At 46.0% G+C, this 20,910-nt stretch overlaps 1 protein-coding gene and 1 non-coding gene across 3 annotated transcripts in view; both read right to left on the minus strand.

Moving 5' to 3' along the window:
* Positions 1-20,910, minus strand: part of MTMR2 (myotubularin related protein 2) — a 73,365-nt gene that overhangs the window by 50,202 nt on the left and 2,253 nt on the right. For both annotated transcript variants that reach the window (XR_008319514.1, XM_053309827.1), the window contains exon 2: positions 7,805-7,910. Coding sequence is in view for 1 of the 2 variants with exons in the window: in XM_053309827.1 (XP_053165802.1) it covers positions 7,805-7,910 (106 nt within the window). In the remaining variant the exon portion in view is untranslated. The remainder of the gene's footprint in view (positions 1-7,804; positions 7,911-20,910) is intronic.
* TRNAA-GGC (transfer RNA alanine (anticodon GGC)) lies at positions 8,827-8,907 on the minus strand. Its single transcript has one exon. It is a non-coding gene; the product is annotated as a tRNA-Ala (tRNA).

Here is a 20,910-nt window from a genome sequence, read left to right on the forward strand (position 1 = left end):
TTTGCTGGTATCAGGTACTCCATCCTCCCTATCTTGATATGGTCCTCAAAGACCAAGGAGAAGTGTGGTGCATGGAGGACAAGTTGTAAGTGAGCAAAATTGTGACATTGAACAACCTCATTATATTGATCACGTGGCACATTTGTTAAGGCATCAGCCTTAGGTTCCAATTTCTTGGCTTTGTGGCGCTTGAGCCAAAATGAGGTAGCCTTTACTCTGGTCTCAAGCCAGCAGAGTTTTTTTTACTATCAAATTTCTGTGGTTTGTGAAACTGACATTTATCATTACACTGCTGGCAACCCAATAGCCTCCCCAATGTAACATTTAGTGCTGATTCTAAAGAGAAAGTGAATTGCATTATATTATATATATTTCTTAAACAGTTCTAGTAAGTTCTGCATGGAAGTAGAGTCTTGCAATCATCATTCATTGTGAAGTACTGCAGCGTGTACAACAGTATATTGGAAGGTGCATATGGAATGCTAGGAAGTGCAGTTCTTCTCAGCACTTTCCCCATAAAACTCTGGGGAACTCTGGTTCCCCACTGTTCTGTGTATGTCTTCCAAGATGGCACTGGGCCTTCGCAGGTCTCTGCTACTCTTAAAGCACCACTCTTCCCAGCGCTGGGGAAAGTGCAGAATGGTGTGGAAATGGTTCCCACACTGAGATTTTATTTTCCAAAAGTGGCCCCACCTAAAAAAGAGTGAAGATCACTGACACAATTACACACTTGCAGTTTTCCCACCGTAGAAAGAAATACTTGCCCCACCCCAAGGTCTAAGAGATAGGAGAGGGAGGTGAGTGAGCTGGGAATTGCAGGATAAGCTGAGCTCTGTGAATAGGCAGTAAATACACCAAATTATGTGGAGAATAGCTCAGTTTAAAAAAATAATAAAGGTTTTAATTAAAATGGTCCACTACACTGAAGTCCATGGGACCTTCGTATCGCATAAGTCAAGTGCAGTTTTCCTGTCAGCATTCTGACAGTGAGGGATGGGCAGCAGGACATCAAGGCAGTTTTGAGGCCTGAGGGAGTAGAGATTTGCACAGAACGGGTTTTGCATTCCATTCTGAGCTCGGAAAGGAACGCAAAATGGCCCAAATGTTCCAACTGAAACACCGAAGTGACCTGGCGCGTCTACAGAATAAGCCCATTCTGTTCGGAATGTTCCAAGTGCTCTGGCTTTGAAGAAAATTTTTAAAAAAGATAGTGAGGGCAGTGCTGGGGAGAGGCAAGAGGTACCTTTAACATTAAACTAATCAAAGCTCTTACCAGCAGTAGCGCCAAGTCGCCAAGGTGGCACTCTGGCCCGCATCTTACCAGTACTGCTGGTAAGAGCTACAGTTAATTTTATGTTGCAGATACCTCTCGCTGCCTCCCAGCACCCCCCCTCACTATCTTAAACCTCTGTCTCTTTTAAGCTGGAACCCTCGGAATGTTCCGAACGGAACAGGCTTGTTCCGCTCCGAGCTCAGAACAGGACGCCCTTTCCAGGGCTGTTCTGTTCTAAGCCTGGAACACTCAAAATGGCCTGCTCTGAGTTGGAACGTTCCAAGCTTGGAACATTCTGCACATCCCTATGAGGGAGTTACTCTCTGCCTGACAGACATGAGAGGTGAGGGGGGAAGAAAAGGGATGCTGCAGTCCTGTGCAGGCTTATGAACACAGAGGGACTTGAGCCAATATAGCCTGTATCTTTTCATCTGCACACATCTGCAAAGCTGTGTGAGTGTGTTTCTGTGTAAGCATGTACGTGTCTTTTCATTGCGTTCATGTGCAGAACTCCTGGGCATGTGTTTGTGTATGTTGTGTGAGTGTATGCTTGTGTTTGGGTTGCACGAGGAGGGGGAAATGAACGGCATGCCCCAGTGGGCCAAGGCAGAGCAGCAGTGGCTAGTAGGATGGTGGTGTCAGAGATCCTGCTGTTGCCACCCTCTGTAGCCCTCCCCACACCCACGCCTGAGGCAACAGCCTCACCATGCCTCATGGAAGGGCGGCCCTTTGAATGGGACTTCCTTAAGATTAAGTAAATGGTTATTTGTAATTCTAGGGGCAATTGCGTCTGTACATTACTGTATCACTCTGTGTGTGGTGGTGCCTGCACCAATTTAACCAAGGATTCGTTCATGACCATTTGGGCACAGATGGTTGCCTGAAATTGGAGCCTAATTGTCTCCTGCCCGTGCATGGTGGGCTGGCTACGTGCAGGCGCCACCATGCACAGAACTACACTTTTAGCACATCACTGCTAACCCACATTTATGGTGGCATGCAAAAAAAGCCCAACACTGCTTGTGCTTGAAACTTATAAAAAGGAGAAATGTTAACAAAAACATCAGGCATTTACCATCAAACTCAAGTAAGAGGCATATGTTAGACATAATCGCAGCCTTATGCATTTTCCAAGCTGGCAAGGAGACTGGCCAGATGATACAAGGTCCTTTCCAACCTGAATGGCTATGATTTACAGAAAAGCAGGGGGAAGGAGAAGCACATATTTCTTCAATATGGCTTTCCAGCACATCTTGTAGGCACTCTCATTCAACTAATATTATGTTACATCTAAAAATCACATTAAGAGTTATAAATTCAAATCCCTGCATGGTGCATAATGGTCTGAGCTCAAATCATATTGAAATTGCTTATACAGCAATATTTATTTTTGTACCTATTTAAGATGCACATGGTCTGTTTATTAAATGATAACAGCTACCCTGTGGAATGATTTTTGAGTGTCCACCACATGCCTGTCATTGTCTGAAAAAGACATATGAAGCTGCATTGAAGTAAGATCACTAATCCATCTAGCTCAGGATTACCTATCCCCAGGATTATCTAGTCCTCTGCTAACTGAGCAAAGAGGCACCTTTTAAAAGTGGCGGTTCTCTGTATTTAGCGGGGGGAGCAACTGGTCCTATCCATCCCCAACACAGCATCCCTCCAGTGGCTGTTGCTGGTGTCTGTCTTATATTTCTTTCTTAGATTGTGAGCCCTTTGGGGACAGGTAGCCATTTTATTTATTTATTTATATCTATGTAAACCACTTTGGGAACTTTGGTTGAAAAGCAGTATATACATATTCATCGTATTCGTATCCTAACTGGCAACAGCTCCCCAGGATTTCAGTCAGGGATCTTTCCCAGCCCTACCTGGAGATGCTGGGAATTTTATTTATTTATTTACTTGATTTCTATACCTCCCTTCCAAAAGTAAGCCATCTAATGGCACAGTGGGGAAATGACTTGACTATCAAGCCAGAAGTTGCTGGTTTGAATCCCCGCTGGTATGTTGCCCAGACTATGGGAAACACCTATATCAGGTAGAAGCAATATAGGAAGATGCTGAAAGGCATCATCTCATACTGCATGGGATATGGCAAAGGTAAACCCCTCCTGTATTCTACCAAAGACAACCACAGGGCTCTGTGGGTGCCAGGAGTCGACACCAACTCGATGGCACACTTTACCTTTACCTCCCAAAAGTGGCTTAGGGTGGTTTACATTAAAATAAAAACAACTAAAATCAATTAACAGTTAAAATCAGAAATCCATTAACAATTAAAACATTTAAAACAGTTTAAAAAAACCCTGGAAAACCAGGCCAAACATTTACAATTTTAAAACAGTTTAAAAACCCTGGAAGGCCAGGCCAAACAAACAGGTCTCAAGGGCTCTCTCCTGAAGGCCAATAATGAACTCAGATTACTGATTTCTGCCGGGAGAGCATTCCACAGCCCAGGAGCAGCTACAGAGAAGGCCCGCCTCTGAGTCGCCGCCAGACGTGCTGGTGGTAACTGAAGATGGACCTCCTCAGATGACCTTAACGTGCAGTGGGGATCGTGCAGAAGAAAGCGCTCTCTAAGAGCAGGGAACCTTCTTCATTCAAAACGGATGCTCTACCACTGAACTACGGCCCTTCCCACGGCTTGTTAGAGTCACTTCACACATTAAGAACTGTCTTCTTCCATATGCATTTACTTGCCTCCATCCTCCTGGGAGGTCCTACTTGGTGCTCCTCCACCATCTGCAATCCATCAACTGGCTTGGGAGAGGGCCTTCTGGAGCATGCTGCTGCGCGGCCAGTAATGCAGTGTGGACGGAGCTTGTATGCGTGACAGCAGCACGTGTGTAAGAACAATGGAGCAGCAGGGGCACAAATGCCCCCGGGCCACAGGGGCTGCCAAGATGCTCCATTCCCCCTCTCCCACTGCATTCCCCACCTACTCTGCACCATAGGAACATAGGAAACTGTCATATACTGAGTCAGACCATTGGTCTATTTAGCTCAGTATTGTCTTCACAGACTGGCAGCAGCTTCTCCAAGGTTGCAGGCAGGAATCTCTCTCAGCCCTATCTTGGAGAAGTCAGGGAGGGAACTTGAAACCTTCTGCTCTTCCCAGAGCGGCTTCATCCCCTGAGGGGAATATCTTGCAGTCCTCACACATCAAGTCTCCCATTCATATGCAACCAGGACAGACCCTGCTTAGCTATGGGGACAAGTCATGCTTTCTACCACAAGACCAGCTCTCCTCTCCATGTATGTTGGCCACCCCTCTCTCCCCCTGTGTCATCACAGGGTGTGTGGCTGGCACAGGAAATGAATGTGCAGTGGGCGGTGGACCCAACGCCCTCTCCAGAGAGCAGAGTTCTTTCTTAGCTGGCTGGATGCTTCCTTCCCTCCCCTCCCTCGCTTGCAAAGTGTGGGGGAAGGAAGCATCCAGCCAGCTAAGAAAGCACTCTACCTATTGGAGAAGGTGAGGGGGCACTACATGTTTGTTTCCCATAATGGCCACACCCTTGCGCGGGCATGATGACATGGGGGAAGAGGTGTGGCCAGCGCTCCCGGCAGCCTCAGCGGCTTCTCCCTGGGCCTCTGGGAATCTCGCTACACTCCTGGGCAGCAGCTTTGCCTGCCAGACTCCCCTCGTTGCGGCTGCTGTGTAGCTTAGGAACATAGGAAGCTGCCATATACTGAGTCAGACCCTTGGTCCATCTAGATCAGGATTGTCTACACAGACTGGCAGCGGCTTCTCCATGGTTGCAGGCAGGAGTCTTTCTCAGCCCTATCTGGAGATGCTGTCAGGGAGGGAACTTGGAACCTTCTGCATGCATGCAAGCAGGCAGGCAGGCAGGCGCTGTTCCCAGAGCAACCCCATCCCCAAAGGGCAATTTCTTACAGAGCCCACACATATGGTGCCCACACATTTCATACAGTGCCCATTCAAATGCAAACCATGGCAGCCCCTGCTTAGCAAAGGGGACAATTCATGCTTGCTCCCACAAGACCAGCTCTCCTCCCTCACACTCTCTCTCCCCTCCAGCAACAAACTTGTCCGCTTTCTCTGCTCCCAAAATGGAGGCTGGAGGGGGACAGAGAAAAGTCCCAAGCACGTGAGGTGCTGGAGCCGGCGCAGCGGGCGCAACGAGGAACGGCTGGCGGGCGGAGCTGCTGAGTGCCAGCTCTGCCCCTGCTGCCTGGCCAGGCAAGAGCCGCAAAGCTGAGGCTGATGAGGGGGAAGCAGAGCGGTCTCGGGGTCAACAAGGCAAGGGGGTGGCCCCGAGGGCAAGGCTGGCAGCTTGTCGGCATTTGCTTCAAGCGGTGAAAGGCAACAAGCCAGCCTGGTGGGAACCATTTTTATGAACTTTTTGCTGTGGCTGAAGAAGAGGGATGTATACATATTCCAAATAAATAATTAATCGCAGCAGCAGCAAGCATTTAGTGCAGTCAGGAACACAGCTCAGCTCCATGGGGATCCAGATTGCTGACATCATGAAACCTGAGAATTTGCTCCTTGTCGCCTTGTCCTCTACCGAAAATGTATATCGCTGAGTGGGAAAGAAAACCAAAATCCTGCGGTGTGTGGTGTGTGTGTGTTTTTTTTTAAGATGGCATGCCACAGTGCAAAAGAAGAAGAAAAGGGAAAACAAAGTCTTGCTTTTTTGAGCATCACATTAAAAAAAAAAAAATCAAAACTAAACGTTAAAGCTTGGATACAAGATTTAAGCATCCATGAAATATAGGATGAAGCACAGGGTGAAACGCAAGATCAAAAATGTTACAGGGTAGCTGTACCTGAGGGTGAGTTCTTCAATCCCTTTTATGAGGACCAGTGTTCCCTCTAATCTTTTTCATCTGTGCAGTATCAAGGCAGTGTGTGTGCATGTGCATTAAGAATTCAGAATGTGAACCGCCCTGAGACTTTCATTTTGGGTGGTATATAAATATGTTTAATTAATTAATTAATTAAGTAAGTAAGTAAGTAAGTAAGTAAGTAAGTAAATGGGGCCTTCCTGATTCAATCTGAGTGGGTTCTAAAAATTTTTGTGTGGACATCAAAAAAATTGTGAGCACATGCACATGCCTTAGAGAGAACACTGATGTGGACTGTACCACTTCAGTCCCACATGAGGAAAGATTTGTGTGCAACAACCCCCAGGTGAAAACATCATATCAGAAAATTTTTTAAGATGAACCATTCTTTCCCATTTCTTCCCCACAATGTCTACATGCAGGCAGTTTCACACATAAATGACTCTAGCATGAAAACCAAGTGGCATAGTTCCCACAACTGCAATGTATCATGTCAAAAATTACTGTGAGAATCAACCACCGGAGCATTAAGAATAAATAAATAAATAAATTCTGCGCATGGCAATTGCCCCATGCCTATGCACATTACCGGAAGTGCAAGATGTGACTCTGAAAAGGAAATACAATCTTCCCTTCCAGGACATAGTCACATTAATAATACAAATAAAGCTACATGTACCCTTCAACGCACAATGTCACCCAGATTGTGCAAACCAGGAGGGGACCATTGCAGGCTGAGATGTACCTTGTAGAGAGCAGATGTTGTCTTGGGAGTCACCTCCACTCCCTGCGCAACCATAACTATACCAAGGTTGCCGGACACCACAGTCTACACTGTGCCTCTGCATTTTACAAACAAACTTTACCTCTTGTTTTCAAAATCCTTTCCTCCAAGTCTGTTGTTCCTCTGGGATATCCTAGCATCATCTTATTGTCCGTTTGTTATTAAGACTTGCAAATTTGGTTTCAAGCAGATTTGCAAAGGTGGTCCAAAAGCACAGGTGTGTGAGCAAACATGATACACCTCATGAGCATATTCTGTCTTCCAAACAAGTGGCCACTTAGAAGCATACATAAACTGATAGGAAGAACTACAGGATCTGCTTCACAGGGACAAAGCCAACAGCTGTTCTACCCATGCAGCAAAATCACACGCTGCAGGTCTCTCTTCTGGACCAAACCATTCAGAATGCATGAGTGACTGTTCCCCCACAAAGGAAACCAACCCAAACAAAAAAAAAAAAACTTGCTTGCACACAACTGATTAACCCACTTTAAGTGGCGCAGCGGGGAAATACTTGACTAACCAGCAGAAGGTTCCCGGTTTGAATCCCTGCTGGTATTCTATCGGGCAGCAGCAATATAGGAAGATGCTGAAAGGCATCATCTCATACTGCATGGAATATGGCAATGGTAAACCCCTTCTGTGTATTCTACCGAAGACAACCACAGGGCTCTGTGGGTGCCAGGAGTCGAAATCGACTTGATGGCACACTTTACTTTTACACAACTGATCAGCCTGTCAGAAGGGTCTTATCCACCCTTAGCCTGTAGCGTGCTAATTTTCTGTGTACAAGAAACGTTTTTTTCATGGAGGAGTACCGAAGCATACAGCCACCCCACCCCCACCCACCTCAAAGTCAACATGGTAGTAGCCAGTAAAAGACTTATCTCAGGATTCTGCTACATGCATAGATTGGCTCAACAACTTACCCTTAAATCTGGAGAAAAGTTTTCCGTGGAGGTGGAGATGGAATCTGATGAGACAACAGAAGCTGATTTTGTATGTGCTGAATGATCCGAATGAGAGGTAGAAGCACTAGGGAACAGAGAAGAAGAGGGTAAGGAAAGACAGCTCTTCAGTTTTGCAGAACTGTGTAATTATCATTATTATTTCTTGTTTACACAGTCAGACAGGTGTTATTGACTGGTTTGTTTTATCCAGACATCGAGTCCTTCCCAAGGACCTGGGATGGCTGAATTTTATTGTCAATTGTTATAGATATCGTCGCAGAATATAGGCTGTTCCCAGTAAAGCTGCCTTTTGTAATTGGCTGATGGTGATTTCTGTGGCCCCTATGGTGTTGAGGTGCTCTTCAAGGTCTTTTGGAACTGCACCCAGGGTGCCAATTACCACTGGGATTATTTTGGTCTTTTTCTGCCACAGCCTTTCCATTTCCATTTGATCTTTGTATTGGGTGATTTTTGTATTGGGTGATCTTTGTATTGGGTGATTTTTTCTATTTCTTTTTCTTCTATTCTGCTATCCCCTGGTATTGCTATGTCGTTTCTTCCTCCAAGGAGCCCAGAACGGTGTACTACATACTTAGGTTTCTCTTCACAACAACCCTGTGAAGTAGGTTAGGCTGAGAGAGAAGTGACTGGCCCAGAGTCACCCAGCAGGTATCATGGCTGAATGGGGATTTGAACTCAAGTCTCCCCAGTCCTAGTCCACCACTCTAACCACTACACCATTGGCGCATCATCTTTAGCTATTCTGAGGTGGGGAAATTTGCCATAGAAGTGACAAAGCCCACCACAGGCAGTGAGGGGCTTATTGCCCAGGAGCAAGTTCAGTAAGAATGAAGCTGCAACCCTAAAATCATCTGAAATGTATAAAGACCTACTGCCATGTACAACATAGGAAGCTTTCTTATGCAGCACCAAACCATTAGTCCATCTAGCTGGCAACAGCTCCCCAAGGTTTCCAGACAAAGGACTTTTCCAGTCACACCTGGAGATGCTGCCAGGGATTGAACCTGGGACCTTCTGCATGCCAAGCAGATGCTCTGCCACTGAGCTATGGTCCCACCCCCATTCCTTCTTAGCAATAGCACTTACATTTATATACCGCTTTATAGCCGGAGCTCTCTAAGCAGTTTACAATGATTTAGCATATTGCCCCCAACATTCTGGGTACTCATTTTACCGACCTCGGAAGGATGGAAGGCTGAGTCAACCTTGAGCCCCTGGTCAGGATCGAACTTGCAACCTTCTGGTTATAGGGTGGCAGTTTTACCACTGCGCCACCAGGGGAAAGGCTCCTGCCCAAGACCCCTAAGAAGATGATGAGGCAGCAGTGATTTGACTTGGCATAAGGCAGTTTCATATTTACATGGAATGATGGTCAAACTCATGTGTAAATTGTCACATCTGATGATAATACATGCATTTCAAAATGTTAAAAAAAAAAGCTGGGTTACAGGATGGGGCCATTGCTTCATGGCAGAGCATCCACTGCACATGCAGAATGTCCCAGGTTCAATTTTCTGGTACGGTTGGGAAGGACCCCCGCCTAAAACCCTGGAGAGCCTCTGCCACTCACTACAGACAATAGCCTGGTTCACATAATCTTTTGAAACTGGGTTTAATGTGGGTTACAAACATTAGTGTGAACCCATGCCAAGGTAGGAATCTCCAGTTCATCTTGGACCTTGATCAACCACCTTGATGTGGGTTCACACAAACACGCGAACACTGATAACCCACATTAAACCGAAATTTGAACCATTTGTGTGAGTGAGGCCAATACTCAGCTTGGTACAGGCAAACCTCGTTATATGTGGACTTTATGTCCATGGTTTCGTGTATTTGCGGATGTGTAATTAACACCCAATTTCATTATCTGCCAATACGAAATGGTTAAAACCCACATATGCGTGGTTCCTAGAGGGCTGGAAGTTACTGTGGAGGTCATTTCCAGCTGCCATTTTGTGCCTCATTTCTTTTTAAAAAGCATTTCCCCTGCAATTTTTCACAGGAAAAAAACCCCAGGGAACATTCCTGGACAGCTGGACACCCACGGAGCAGGATAGAGGACTTTTAAAAGTAGGTTCTTTTGTGTGTTTTTGCCCCCCCCCGCCGCCAGCTTTCAGGAACCTAAATGCCCCATCCCACAGAGTCAATGTCGGTATCCACAGTTTCAGCATCTGTCCCCCACCCCCACCCCCATGCAACAGAACCCCCACAGATACCAAAGTTTGCCTGCACAGCCATGAATAGGCTATGGCTACCCATCTGGAATTTGTTCTAGGGAAAGGCACTCCAGAAATCAAACGACTGGGTTCTGAGATATTCTAACCACCCCCATGTCACTTGCCTGAATGAGATTTGCTTCTGAGCAAGCCGATGCTTAAATTTGGCTTCCGCCTTCGAAGGGCAGAAAATGTGATTGATGGAAGAAGAGACACAATGCACAAGCATCTCCAGCTGCATATATATATTTATAGGATATAGATATTCTCACAAGCAATTGAGAAAGCTGCTCTGGCCATGAGCAAGTTTTTCTAAAAGCATCCGTTCTCCTTTCCATCACTGTACAATAGCCTTCAGTGTCCCTAGCTGTGTTCATGCACTATTAGTCATTAATAAAAAAAAAAGTGGCGGGGGAGAGGGGGAATTACAAAAAGCCTGCACTCTGTACAAGGCACTTAGTAAACAAAGAGCGGATTGTTGGAATCTTTTGCAGCCCTCTAAGAACAGAAAGCCAACCACCCATTGAAATGCAATACACTGTTCTTATGGAAGAAGCCTCAGTCTCTAGTAAATCATGCCTTTCATGAGTCAAAGTATCGTGACAGCTTGATGTTAGCTACAGCAAGGGCTCTCAACCTTGAGTCCCCATATGTTATTAGACTACAACTCCCATCGTCCTCTGCCACAACAGCCATAGGTTGTAGCAGGGGATCATGGGAGCGTGTAGTCCAACATCATCTGGTGACCCAAGGCTGAGAACCCCTGGGCTACAGAATTAAAGTTCCTAAGAATCTTAGCTTTCATGCTGCATTTTTGTTAAAGGACCACGTTTCTAGATCTTTAGACCAGGGATTCTCAAACTTGGGTCCTCAGGTGTTATTGGACTTCAACTCCCATAATCCCCAGCCTCAGTGGCCTTTGGTTGGGGATTATGGGAGTTGAAGTCCAATAACACCTGAGGACCCAAGTTTGAGAATCACTGCTTTAGACCATGAAGATAAGCTCAAGGGTTTATGGATAGCAACACTTTATGGAAGTGTTGTAAAATGTGCACTGATTTGGTGCATATGTGGCAGGCATGACCACAGGCTTCTCGTGAAAGATTTTAAGGATTGTTTTCACAGTGGTGAACTGTGATGCCCCTTTGGATTCAGGATTTGTACTGTTCAATGTTACTGCTATCAATTTGAGATTGGAATTAATATCCTCGGTTATGAATTTATTGATGGCAGTGAAAATTGGTTCAGAAATGTCTTCTGAAATCACTTGAATCTGCTGAAATGCAAAAATGGATTGATGTTATTGGAGAAGTGAAGTAGAATCTGGAAATTATCATAGGAACAACATAGGAACATAGGAAGCTGCCATATACTGAGTCAGACCATTGGTCTATCTAGCTCAGTATTGTCTTCACAGACTGGCAGCGGCTTCTCCAAGGCTGCAGGCAGGAATCTCTCTCAGCCCTATCTCAGAGAAGTCAGGGTGGGAACTTGAAACCTTCTGCTCTTCCCAGAGTGGATCCATCCCCTCAAGGGAATATCTTACTGTGCTCACACTTCTAGTTTCCCATTCATATGCAACCAGAGCAGACCCTGCTTAGCTAAGGGGACAAGTCATGCTTGCTACCACAAGACCAGCTCTCTTCATGTTCTGACATGTAGCAATTTCTGGCTATGCAGGAGAGCGGCAAAAGTGCAGCATATATCTTTTGGCTACTCCTAAAGTGAAGAATAGGATGGTGTGTAAATAAGAACGTGGGGCCATAGCTCAGTGGTAGAGCATCTGCTTTGCACTACTACTACTACTACTACTACTCCCATCCATATGCAACCAGGGCAGACACTGCTTAGCTAAGGGGACAAGTCATGCTTGCTACCACAAGACCAGCTCTCCTCTCCTTTCCACTAGCTGATAAATACCTGTAGATACTGGCTGACACCCAGACTAATACTGCACTAGAAGAAATAACTGAGATGCAGTCATACAAGGAGGTTGCACAGCTGAGCAGCTACTCAACGTTACTTAATCTCTTGTGCTCTCAGTCGGCTTGTGCAACCACTGCACTTGTGCAGCAAGGAGTGTGGATAACCTTTTATCATTCCCTGCAATGTATATAGACTGAGGAAGGAATTTCACAGCAGGAGGCTCACAAGGGCACCGTGTCGCACCAGTACGACACTAGTCTGGTCTGCAAGCTGCCGACTTAGCAGAACAAGCTAGCACAACTTCCTTACACTAGTGCAACATGTGTGCACTAGTGCAGAGTTAGTCTGGATGCCAGCTACTGTTTTTGAATGATTGGAATTCTTACTGTCAATATATTAAGTTGGAGAGGAATATATTTCTGGAGCATTGTAGTTGTACTGTAATAAAATGGAGGAGAAGAAGGAGGAGGAGGAGGAGGAGGAGGAGGAGGAGGACCCTTAATCTATACCATTTGCAGTCCAAAAGCAATAAAATATTATTTACTAGGCATTATTATAAAAAATGACACTGGAATGATCATGGCGGAATTAAAAGAAGCTGTACATAAGAACATAAGAGCAGCCCTGCTGGATCAGGCCCAAGGAGGCCCATCTAGTCCAGCATCCTGTTTCGCACAGTGGCCCACCAGATGCTGCTGGAAGCCACAGACAGGAGTTGAGGGCGTGCCCTCTCTCCTGCCATTACTCCCCTGCAACTGGTACTCAGAGGCATCCTGCCTTTGAGGCTAGAGGTGGCTCACAGCCCTCCGACTAGTAGCCATTGATAGACCTCTCCTCCATGAAGTCATCCAAACCCCTCTTAAAGCCATCCAGGTTGTTGGCTGTCACCACATCCTGTGGCAGAGAGTTCCACAAGTGGATCACGCGTTATTATTATTATTATTATTATTATTAATTCAATTTCTAAACCGCCCTTCCAAAAATGGCTCAGGGCGGTTTACACAGAGAAATAATACATAAATAAGATGGATCCCTGTCCCCAAAGGGCTCACAATCTAAAAAGAAACACAAGATAGACACCAGCAACAGTCACTGGAGGTACTGTGCTGGGGGTGGATAGGGCCAGTTACTCTCCCCCTGCTAAATAAAGAGAATCACCATGGTAAAAGGTGCCTCTTTGCCCAGTTAGCAGGCGTTGTGTGAAAAACTACTTCCGTTTGTTGGTCCTAGAACTCCTGGCAATCAATTTCATGGCGTGACCCCTGGTTCTAGTGTTGTGGGAGAGGGAAAAGAATTTCTCCACTTTCTCCACACCATGCATGACCTTATAGACCTCTATCATGTCTCCCCGCAGTCGTCTTTTTTCTAAACTAAAAAGCCCCAGGTGTTGTAGTCTTGCCTCATAAGAAAGGTGCTCTAGGCCCCTGATCATCTTGGTTGCCCTCTTCTGTACCTTCTCCAGTTCAACAATGTCCTTTTTAAGATGTGGTGACCAGAACTGTATGCAGTACTCCAAGTGTGGCCACACCATAGTTTTGCATAAGGGCATTATAATGTTAGCCGTTTTATTTTCAATCCCCTTTCTAATGATCCCTAGCATGGAATTGGCCTTTTTCACAGCTGCCGCACATTGAGTCGACACTTTCAACGAGCTGTCCACCACAACCCCAAGATCCCTCTCCTGGTCCGTCACCGACAGCTCGGATCCCATCAGCATATACTTGAAGTTGGGGTTTTTCGTCCCAATGTGCATCACTTTACACTTGCTAACATTGAACCGCATTTGCCATTTTGTCGCCCACTCCCCCAGGTTGGAGAGATCCTTTTGGAGCTGCTCACAATCCATTTTGGATTTCACTACCCGGAAGAGTTTGGTATCATCTGCAAATCTGGCCACATCGCTGCTTACCCCTGCTTCTAGATAGGAGATAGGATGGCATAGAGCGCATTGATCCATACAGTGACCGAGAGTCAGACACGACTGAACGGATAGAGAGAGACTAGGCATGAGAGAGAGAGAGAGGGAGGGAGGGAGGGAAGGAGATAGATATTGATTCAGAATGTGTATGGGCAATGCCAAAGAATAAAATCAAAAAGTTATCAGGGCCAAACTACACGGTTACATATTATTCCATGTTTGTTCTTCTCCGGTGGTGTGTTTGTTTTTTTAAAAAATCAAACACAAAATTGACGTTGAACCATGGAGAGGATTGGTGTGGCAGCAGGTGGAGGAATTGGGGTATTTAACCAAGGGCTTCTCCTCATTAAGTTTAAGCGACACCTAGTTCTCAGAACGAGTTTTAAAGCATATTCAAAGCCTTGCAGTGTCTCTACCAGAGTCAGTCTTTAAATGCATTCCTGCTGTTATTTACTTGGCTCAGAGGCGGCTCAAAGCCCGTCTTCAAGGCCACTTGCTCCTGTACGAACCTGCCCAATTGGCATCAGAGGCCTTGCTCTCTGACCTGTCTTTAGTATAATATGTAAACCGCCCAGAGATTTTGTATGGGGTGGTATATCAATATGATTTTAAAAAACAACAACAGTGCAGGGATGAGCAAACCTGACCCTCCAGATATTGCTGAACTACAACTCCCATCATCCCCATCAACAATAAATTGATTGTGGCTGGGAATGATGGGAGTTGTAGTTCAACAACATCTGGAGGGCCAGGTTTGCCCAGCCCTGCTTTAGTGGGTATTAAGCTAACAGCAATCAAAGACAGGGACTTTTGGGGAGAAGCAGCACCTTCGGAACTCTCTCCCCATTACAGCACAACAGACTCCTTTTCTTTTCTTTTTTTGCTTTTAGGTAGCAACTGGTGCAGCAGGGAAAAGCTTGACTAACAAGCAGAAGGTTGCCGGTTCGAATCCCCGCTGGTACTATATTGTATTGTATTGTAATTTTATTTACAGTCATTGACCAAACAGAGAATAAAGACTAATAAGCATTAAAATGTGTATACATATATATACAGTTTAAAATTGGGATGATGTCCCATTATACCTTTTAAAAGCAATATAACTAAACTTAGCTACAGAAATGGAAATTAAAGCATCTTTATCTGAAAGCAGATGTTTTACAAGGTTATCATCGGAATCATCTGCCAGTTTACATACTAAAGGAGCAATAAGACATTCCCTGGGATATAAATGTAGTTTACAGTGGAGAAGGATATGTGCGACAGTTTCTGTATCTCCTGACCCACAACTACAGTGTCGTTCTTCTAAAGGCACACCCTGAAACCTCCCAGCTAGAAGTGCAGATGGAAAGGAATTGACCCTTACTCTCGTGAATATCCATCGAAACTTAGAGAAAGTAATTGTCGACAGATATTTTGCGGGGGAAAGATCCATATTAGTTCTTATAACTCTATAAAACTCTGGAGGCGCAGCCCAGTTTTCTTGGATCTCAATACCGCTGGTACTATATTGGGCAGCAGTGATATAGGAAGATGCTGAAAGGCATCATCTCATACTGTGCAGGAGGAGGCAATGGTAAACCCCTCTTGTATTCTACCAAAGACAACCACAGGGCTCTGTGGAGTAGAAATGTGGCTCTGTGGAGTAGAACCACAGGGCCAGGAGTAGAAATCGACTTGATGGCACACTTTACCTTTACCTAGCAACTGAAGGTGTCTTTGTTTCACAGAGCCTTTTTTGTAAGTGTTGGTGTTTTAAATCCATCAGTCAGAAGGGACACTATCGCTTCTGTTTTATATTGCGTTCTGTTTTAATTTATGGTTTTGCATTTAATGTTGTTATGGATTATTGTTAACTGCGCTGACTTTACATTTATGAGGAAGGGTGGGATATAGATTACAAAAATGTTCATCAAAGACAAACGATGCACATTCTGCTGTAAGCGTACTTGGAAATGCCTTAACCTGACCCTGTGCATTTGTCTTCTATTGCTCCCTGACAGCAAAATACTGACTGAAAGGAGTGCCTTGGTGTTCTGGAACCCAGACCCAATCTCTCCATTGAATTTAGTTTGTGGCCTTGGGCATGTCACTTATCTGGTCTGCACAGAGGTTATTTCTTGCTTTTTGACAGTGGCACTGTTGTAGTCTGCACTGTGTTGTTTTGGGGGGTGGCCTGATATTATGTGTTGCTGGGCTAAAGCTCCCATCACCCCCAGCCACAATGGCCAATAGCAAGGGACGATGGCAGTTGTAGTCCAACAACAGCTGAAGGGCCTCAGATTAGGGATGTGCACGAGCCGGTTCGGAGGCCCTTTCACGGACCTCTGAACTGGTTAGAAAGTCTGGTGTTTCGGCCGGTTTGAAGGTATGTGTGTGTGGGGTTACCTTTAAGGACCGGGGAGGGTGCTTTTCCCTCCCCCCCAACGCGTTTCCCCCGCTGATGCTGTGATTTAAAATGGTCCCATGGGGCAGCAGTGTACCTCCTTGCTGCCCTGGTGCACGTCGGACCAAAAGGACCCCTGGAAGTACCCGGTGAAATAAAGAGAACTGTCCACAACACGCCACTTACACCGCAGAAACATTGTTGCAACCCTCCTACAACAGAAAAATGCACTACTTTCCTGCAACGCAGATGCAACTTTGTACTGCTGCAGCACAGCAATAAAACCCGAAATAGGGCAGCACCTTACTGACAGTGATGTTGGAATGCAGGTGATATGGAAGCACACTTAGAGGACACGATGTGAAACTGTTCCAGCGTGTAATCTTGAAACCGCCCAGGACCCAAGGTGGGGCATCCTGCCCGAATGCGATCAGAAACTTATTCACAGACTACATTCAACGCATGTACAGGTGAAACTCGAAAAATTAGAATATCGTGCAAAAGTTCATTAATTTCAGTAATGCAAATTAAAAGGTGAAACTGATATATGAGATAGACGCATTACATGCAAAGTGATATAAGTCAAGCCTTAATTTGTTATAATTGTGATGATCATGGCGTACAGCTCATGAGAACCCCAAATCCACAATCCCAGAAAATTAGAATATTGTGAAAAGGTTCAACAGTCTAGGCTCCAGGTGTCCCACTCCAATCAGCTAATCAATCCATAACACCTGCAAAGGGTTCCTGAGCCTAAATGGTCTCTCAGTCTGGTTCATTAGGAATCACAATCATGGGAAAGACTGCTGACTTGACAGTTGCGCAGAAAACCATCACTGACACCCTCCATAAGGAGGGAAAGCCTCAAAAGGTAATTGCAAAAGAAGTTGGATGTTCCCAAAGTGCTGTATCAAAGGACATTAATAGAAAGTTATGTGGAAGGGAAAAGTGTGGAAGAAAAAGGTGCACAAGCAGCAGGGATGACCGCAGCCTGGAGAGGATTGTCAGGAAAAGGCCATTCAAAAGTGTTGGGGACTTTCACAAGGAGTGGACTGAGGCTGGAGTTAGTGCATCAAGAGCCACCACACACAGACGGATCCTGGACATGGGCTTCAAATGTCGTATTCCTCTTGTCAAGCCGCTCCTGAACAACAAACAACGTCAGAAGCGCCTTACCTGGGCTCAAGAAAAAAAGAACTGGTCTGTTGCTCAGTGGTCCAAAGTCCTCTTTTCTGATGAGAGCAACTTTTGCATCTCATTTGGAAACCAAGGACCCAGAGTCTGGAGGAAGAATGGAGAGGCACACAATGCAAGATGCTTGAAGTCCGGTGTGAAGTTTCCACAGTCTGTGTTGAATTGGGGAGCCATGTCATCTGCTGGTGTTAGTCCACTGTGCTTCATTAAGTCCAGGGTCAACGCAGCTGTCTATCAGGAGATTTTGGAGCACTTCATGCTTCCTTCCGCAGACGAGCTGTATGGGGATGCTGACTTCATTTTCCAGCAGGACTTGGCACCTGCCCACACTGCCAAAAGTACCAAAACCTGGTTCAATGACCATGGGATTACTGTGCTTGATTGGCCAGCAAACTCGCCTGACCTGAACCCCATAGAGAATCTATGGGGCATTGCCAAGAGAAGGATAAGAGACATGAGACCAAACAATGCAGAAGAGCTGAAGGCCGCTATTGCAGCATCCTGGTCTTCCATAACACCTCAGCAGTGCCACAGGCTGATAGCATCCATGCCACGCCGCACTGAGGCAGTAATTGCTGCAAAAGGGGCCCAAACCAAGTACTGAATACATATGCATGCTTATACTTTTCAGAGGTCCGATATTGTTCTATTGACAATTCTTGTTTTATTGGTTTCATGTAATATTCTAATTTTCTGGGATTGTGGATTTGGGGTTCTCATGAGCTGTACGCCATGATCATCACAATTATAACAAATTAAGGCTTGACTTATCTCGCTTTGCATGTAATGCGTCTATCTCATATATCAGTTTCACCTTTTAATTTGCATTACTGAAATTAATGAACTTTTGCACGATATTCTAATTTTTCGAGTTTCACCTGTACAGTCTGTGTACCTTCTGTACACATTACACTCAATGCACATAAAGTCAGTGTTACAGATCTGTACATATATACAGTTATTCACTTGTTATATTGCACATAAGTACAGCAGTACATTATCTGCATCACACATTTTCAAGGGGCCTGTACCCAAGTCCACTTTTTAAATTAACTCTTGTACGTTCATTGTATCCCCTGCTAAATGAGCAAAGAGTCACCTTTTTTAAAGTGGTGATTCTCTTTATTTAACAGGGGAAGAGCAACTGGCCCTATCCATCCCCAACACAGCATTCCTCCAGTGGCTGTTGCTGGTGTCTTATCTTATGTTTCTTTTTTAGACTGTGAGCTCTTTGGGGACAGGGAGCTCTCTCTCTCTCTCTCTCTCTCTCTCTCTCTCTCTCTCTCTCTCTCTCTCTCTCTGTGTGTGTGTAAACTGGACAGGAAACAGAGGATAGGTATAAATGGATATTTCTCTAAATGGAGGGAAGTAAGAAGTGGGGTCCCCCAGGGATCTGTACTGAGACCAGTGCTTTTTAATATATTCATAAATGACCAAGAAGTTGAAATAAGCAGCGAGGTAGTCAAATTTGCAGATGACATCGGGGCGGAGCCACCATTGGGTGAACGGGTTCAAAGAACCAGGGCCGCACCCAATCAGGGGCTGCAAGCACAGCCCCAGACACGCCCGCTGCACCTGATGTCAGATGTGGGGTGTTATTTCGGTCCCAAACAGGGTGACATGACCCCGTTTGGAGCCGAAATCAGCCCGCGTTGCTTTGAGCAGCGTGGGCCGGAACGACTCTCCCTGCCTTAAAGGCAGGGAGGGCCACTCCTGGTCCCGCTGCCAACGCAGAGCCGCCGATTGATCTCCCTCCCAAACGGGGCTGCACGGCCCCGTTTAGGAGAGAGATCGGCCCGCGCTGCTCAAAGCAGTGCAGCTGGAACAGCTCTCCCTGCCTTTAAGGCAGGGAGAGTCATTCCGGCCCGTGCTGCTCAAAGCAGCGTGGGCCGATCTCCTTTCTAAACGAGGCCGCACAGCCCCGCTTAGAAGGGAGACATGCCCCAGTGTCTGACGTCAGATGTGGGGGCCTGGCTAGCCAGGCGCATCTGACGTCAGACACGGGGTGGGAGGGCAGGTTGCTGCAGTGGCGGCCAGTGGCTGCACACGGGCCACCGCTAACCTGGCTCCACTCCTGGATGATACCAAGCTCTTCAGGACAGTGAAACCCAAAACTGATTGCGAGCAGGGGTGGGCACGGAACTGGCACAGGCAGTTTGGTTCAAGTTCGAACAGAACTCAAACCAAGCCACCCGGTCCGTGAGCCAGTTCGTTAGTAGCAATGGTGGTTCGGTTCAAGCTATCGAACCGGTTCAAGCTATTGAACTGGTTCAACCCAGTTTGACTGCTATGCTTGCAAAGATGAATCCAGATAGGCAATCCCCCTTTGCCTGTAAAGGGGAATCCTTACTGGTTTCTATCTGAACCAGGTCTGGTTTGAACTTAGATGGCTCCCCTGTTTTGGGGAGCTGATCTGGTTCAAGCTCAAACCGGTCGAACTGGTCCCAAGAACCCCTAATGTAAGGAGCTCCAAAAGGATCGCTCCAAACAGGGGGAATCAGCAACAAAATGGCAGATGCGTTTCAATCTTAGCAAGTGTAAAGTGTTGCATATTGAGGGGGGTGAAACCCCAATTTCACACATACGCTGATGGAGTCTGAGCTGTAAGTGACTGACCAGAAGAGAGATCTTGGGGTCACAGTGGACAGCTCACTGAAAGTGTTGACACAATGTGCGGCAGCTGTGAAAAGGGCCAATTCCATGCTTGGAATCATTAGGAAGGGGACTGAAAATAAAACTGCTAATATCATAATGCCCGTCTATAAATCTACAGTGCGGCCACATTTGGAGTACTGTGTAGAGTTCTGGTCACCATACTTCAAAAAGGACATTATAGAACTGGAGAAGGTGCGGAGGAGGGCAACCAAAATGATCAGGCGCCTAGAGCACCTTCCTTACGAGGTAAGGCTATAACTCCTCAGGCTTTTTAGTTTAGAAAAAATACAATGGGGAGGGGGGTGGCATGATAGAAGTCTATAAAATTATGCATGGTGTGGAGAGAGAGAAATTTTCCTCCCTCTCACAGAACACTAGAACACATCCCTTGAAACTGATTACCAACGAATTTAGGACCTACAAAAGGAAGTTCTTTTTCACGCAATGCATAATTAACCTATGGAATTCTCTGCCACAAGATGTGGTGACAGCCACCAGCCTGGATGGCTTTTAGAAGGGCTTAGATAAATTCTTGGAGTACAAGTCTATCAATGGCTACTAGTCCAAGGGCTATAGGCTACCTACAGCCTAAATACTAGCTGGAAGGGAGCAACAGCAGGAGAAAGGGCATGTCCTCAACTCGTGCCTGTGGGCTTCCCAGAGGCATCTGATGGGCCTCTGTGTGATACAGGATGCTGGACTAGATAGGCCCTGGGCCTGATCCTGTAGGGCTGTTCTTATGTCCTAGTGCCCTGGCAGATTCATA

The sequence above is a fragment of the Hemicordylus capensis genome, chromosome 3 (genome assembly GCF_027244095.1).
Source record: "Hemicordylus capensis ecotype Gifberg chromosome 3, rHemCap1.1.pri, whole genome shotgun sequence".
Classification (NCBI taxonomy): Eukaryota; Metazoa; Chordata; class Lepidosauria; order Squamata; family Cordylidae; genus Hemicordylus; species Hemicordylus capensis.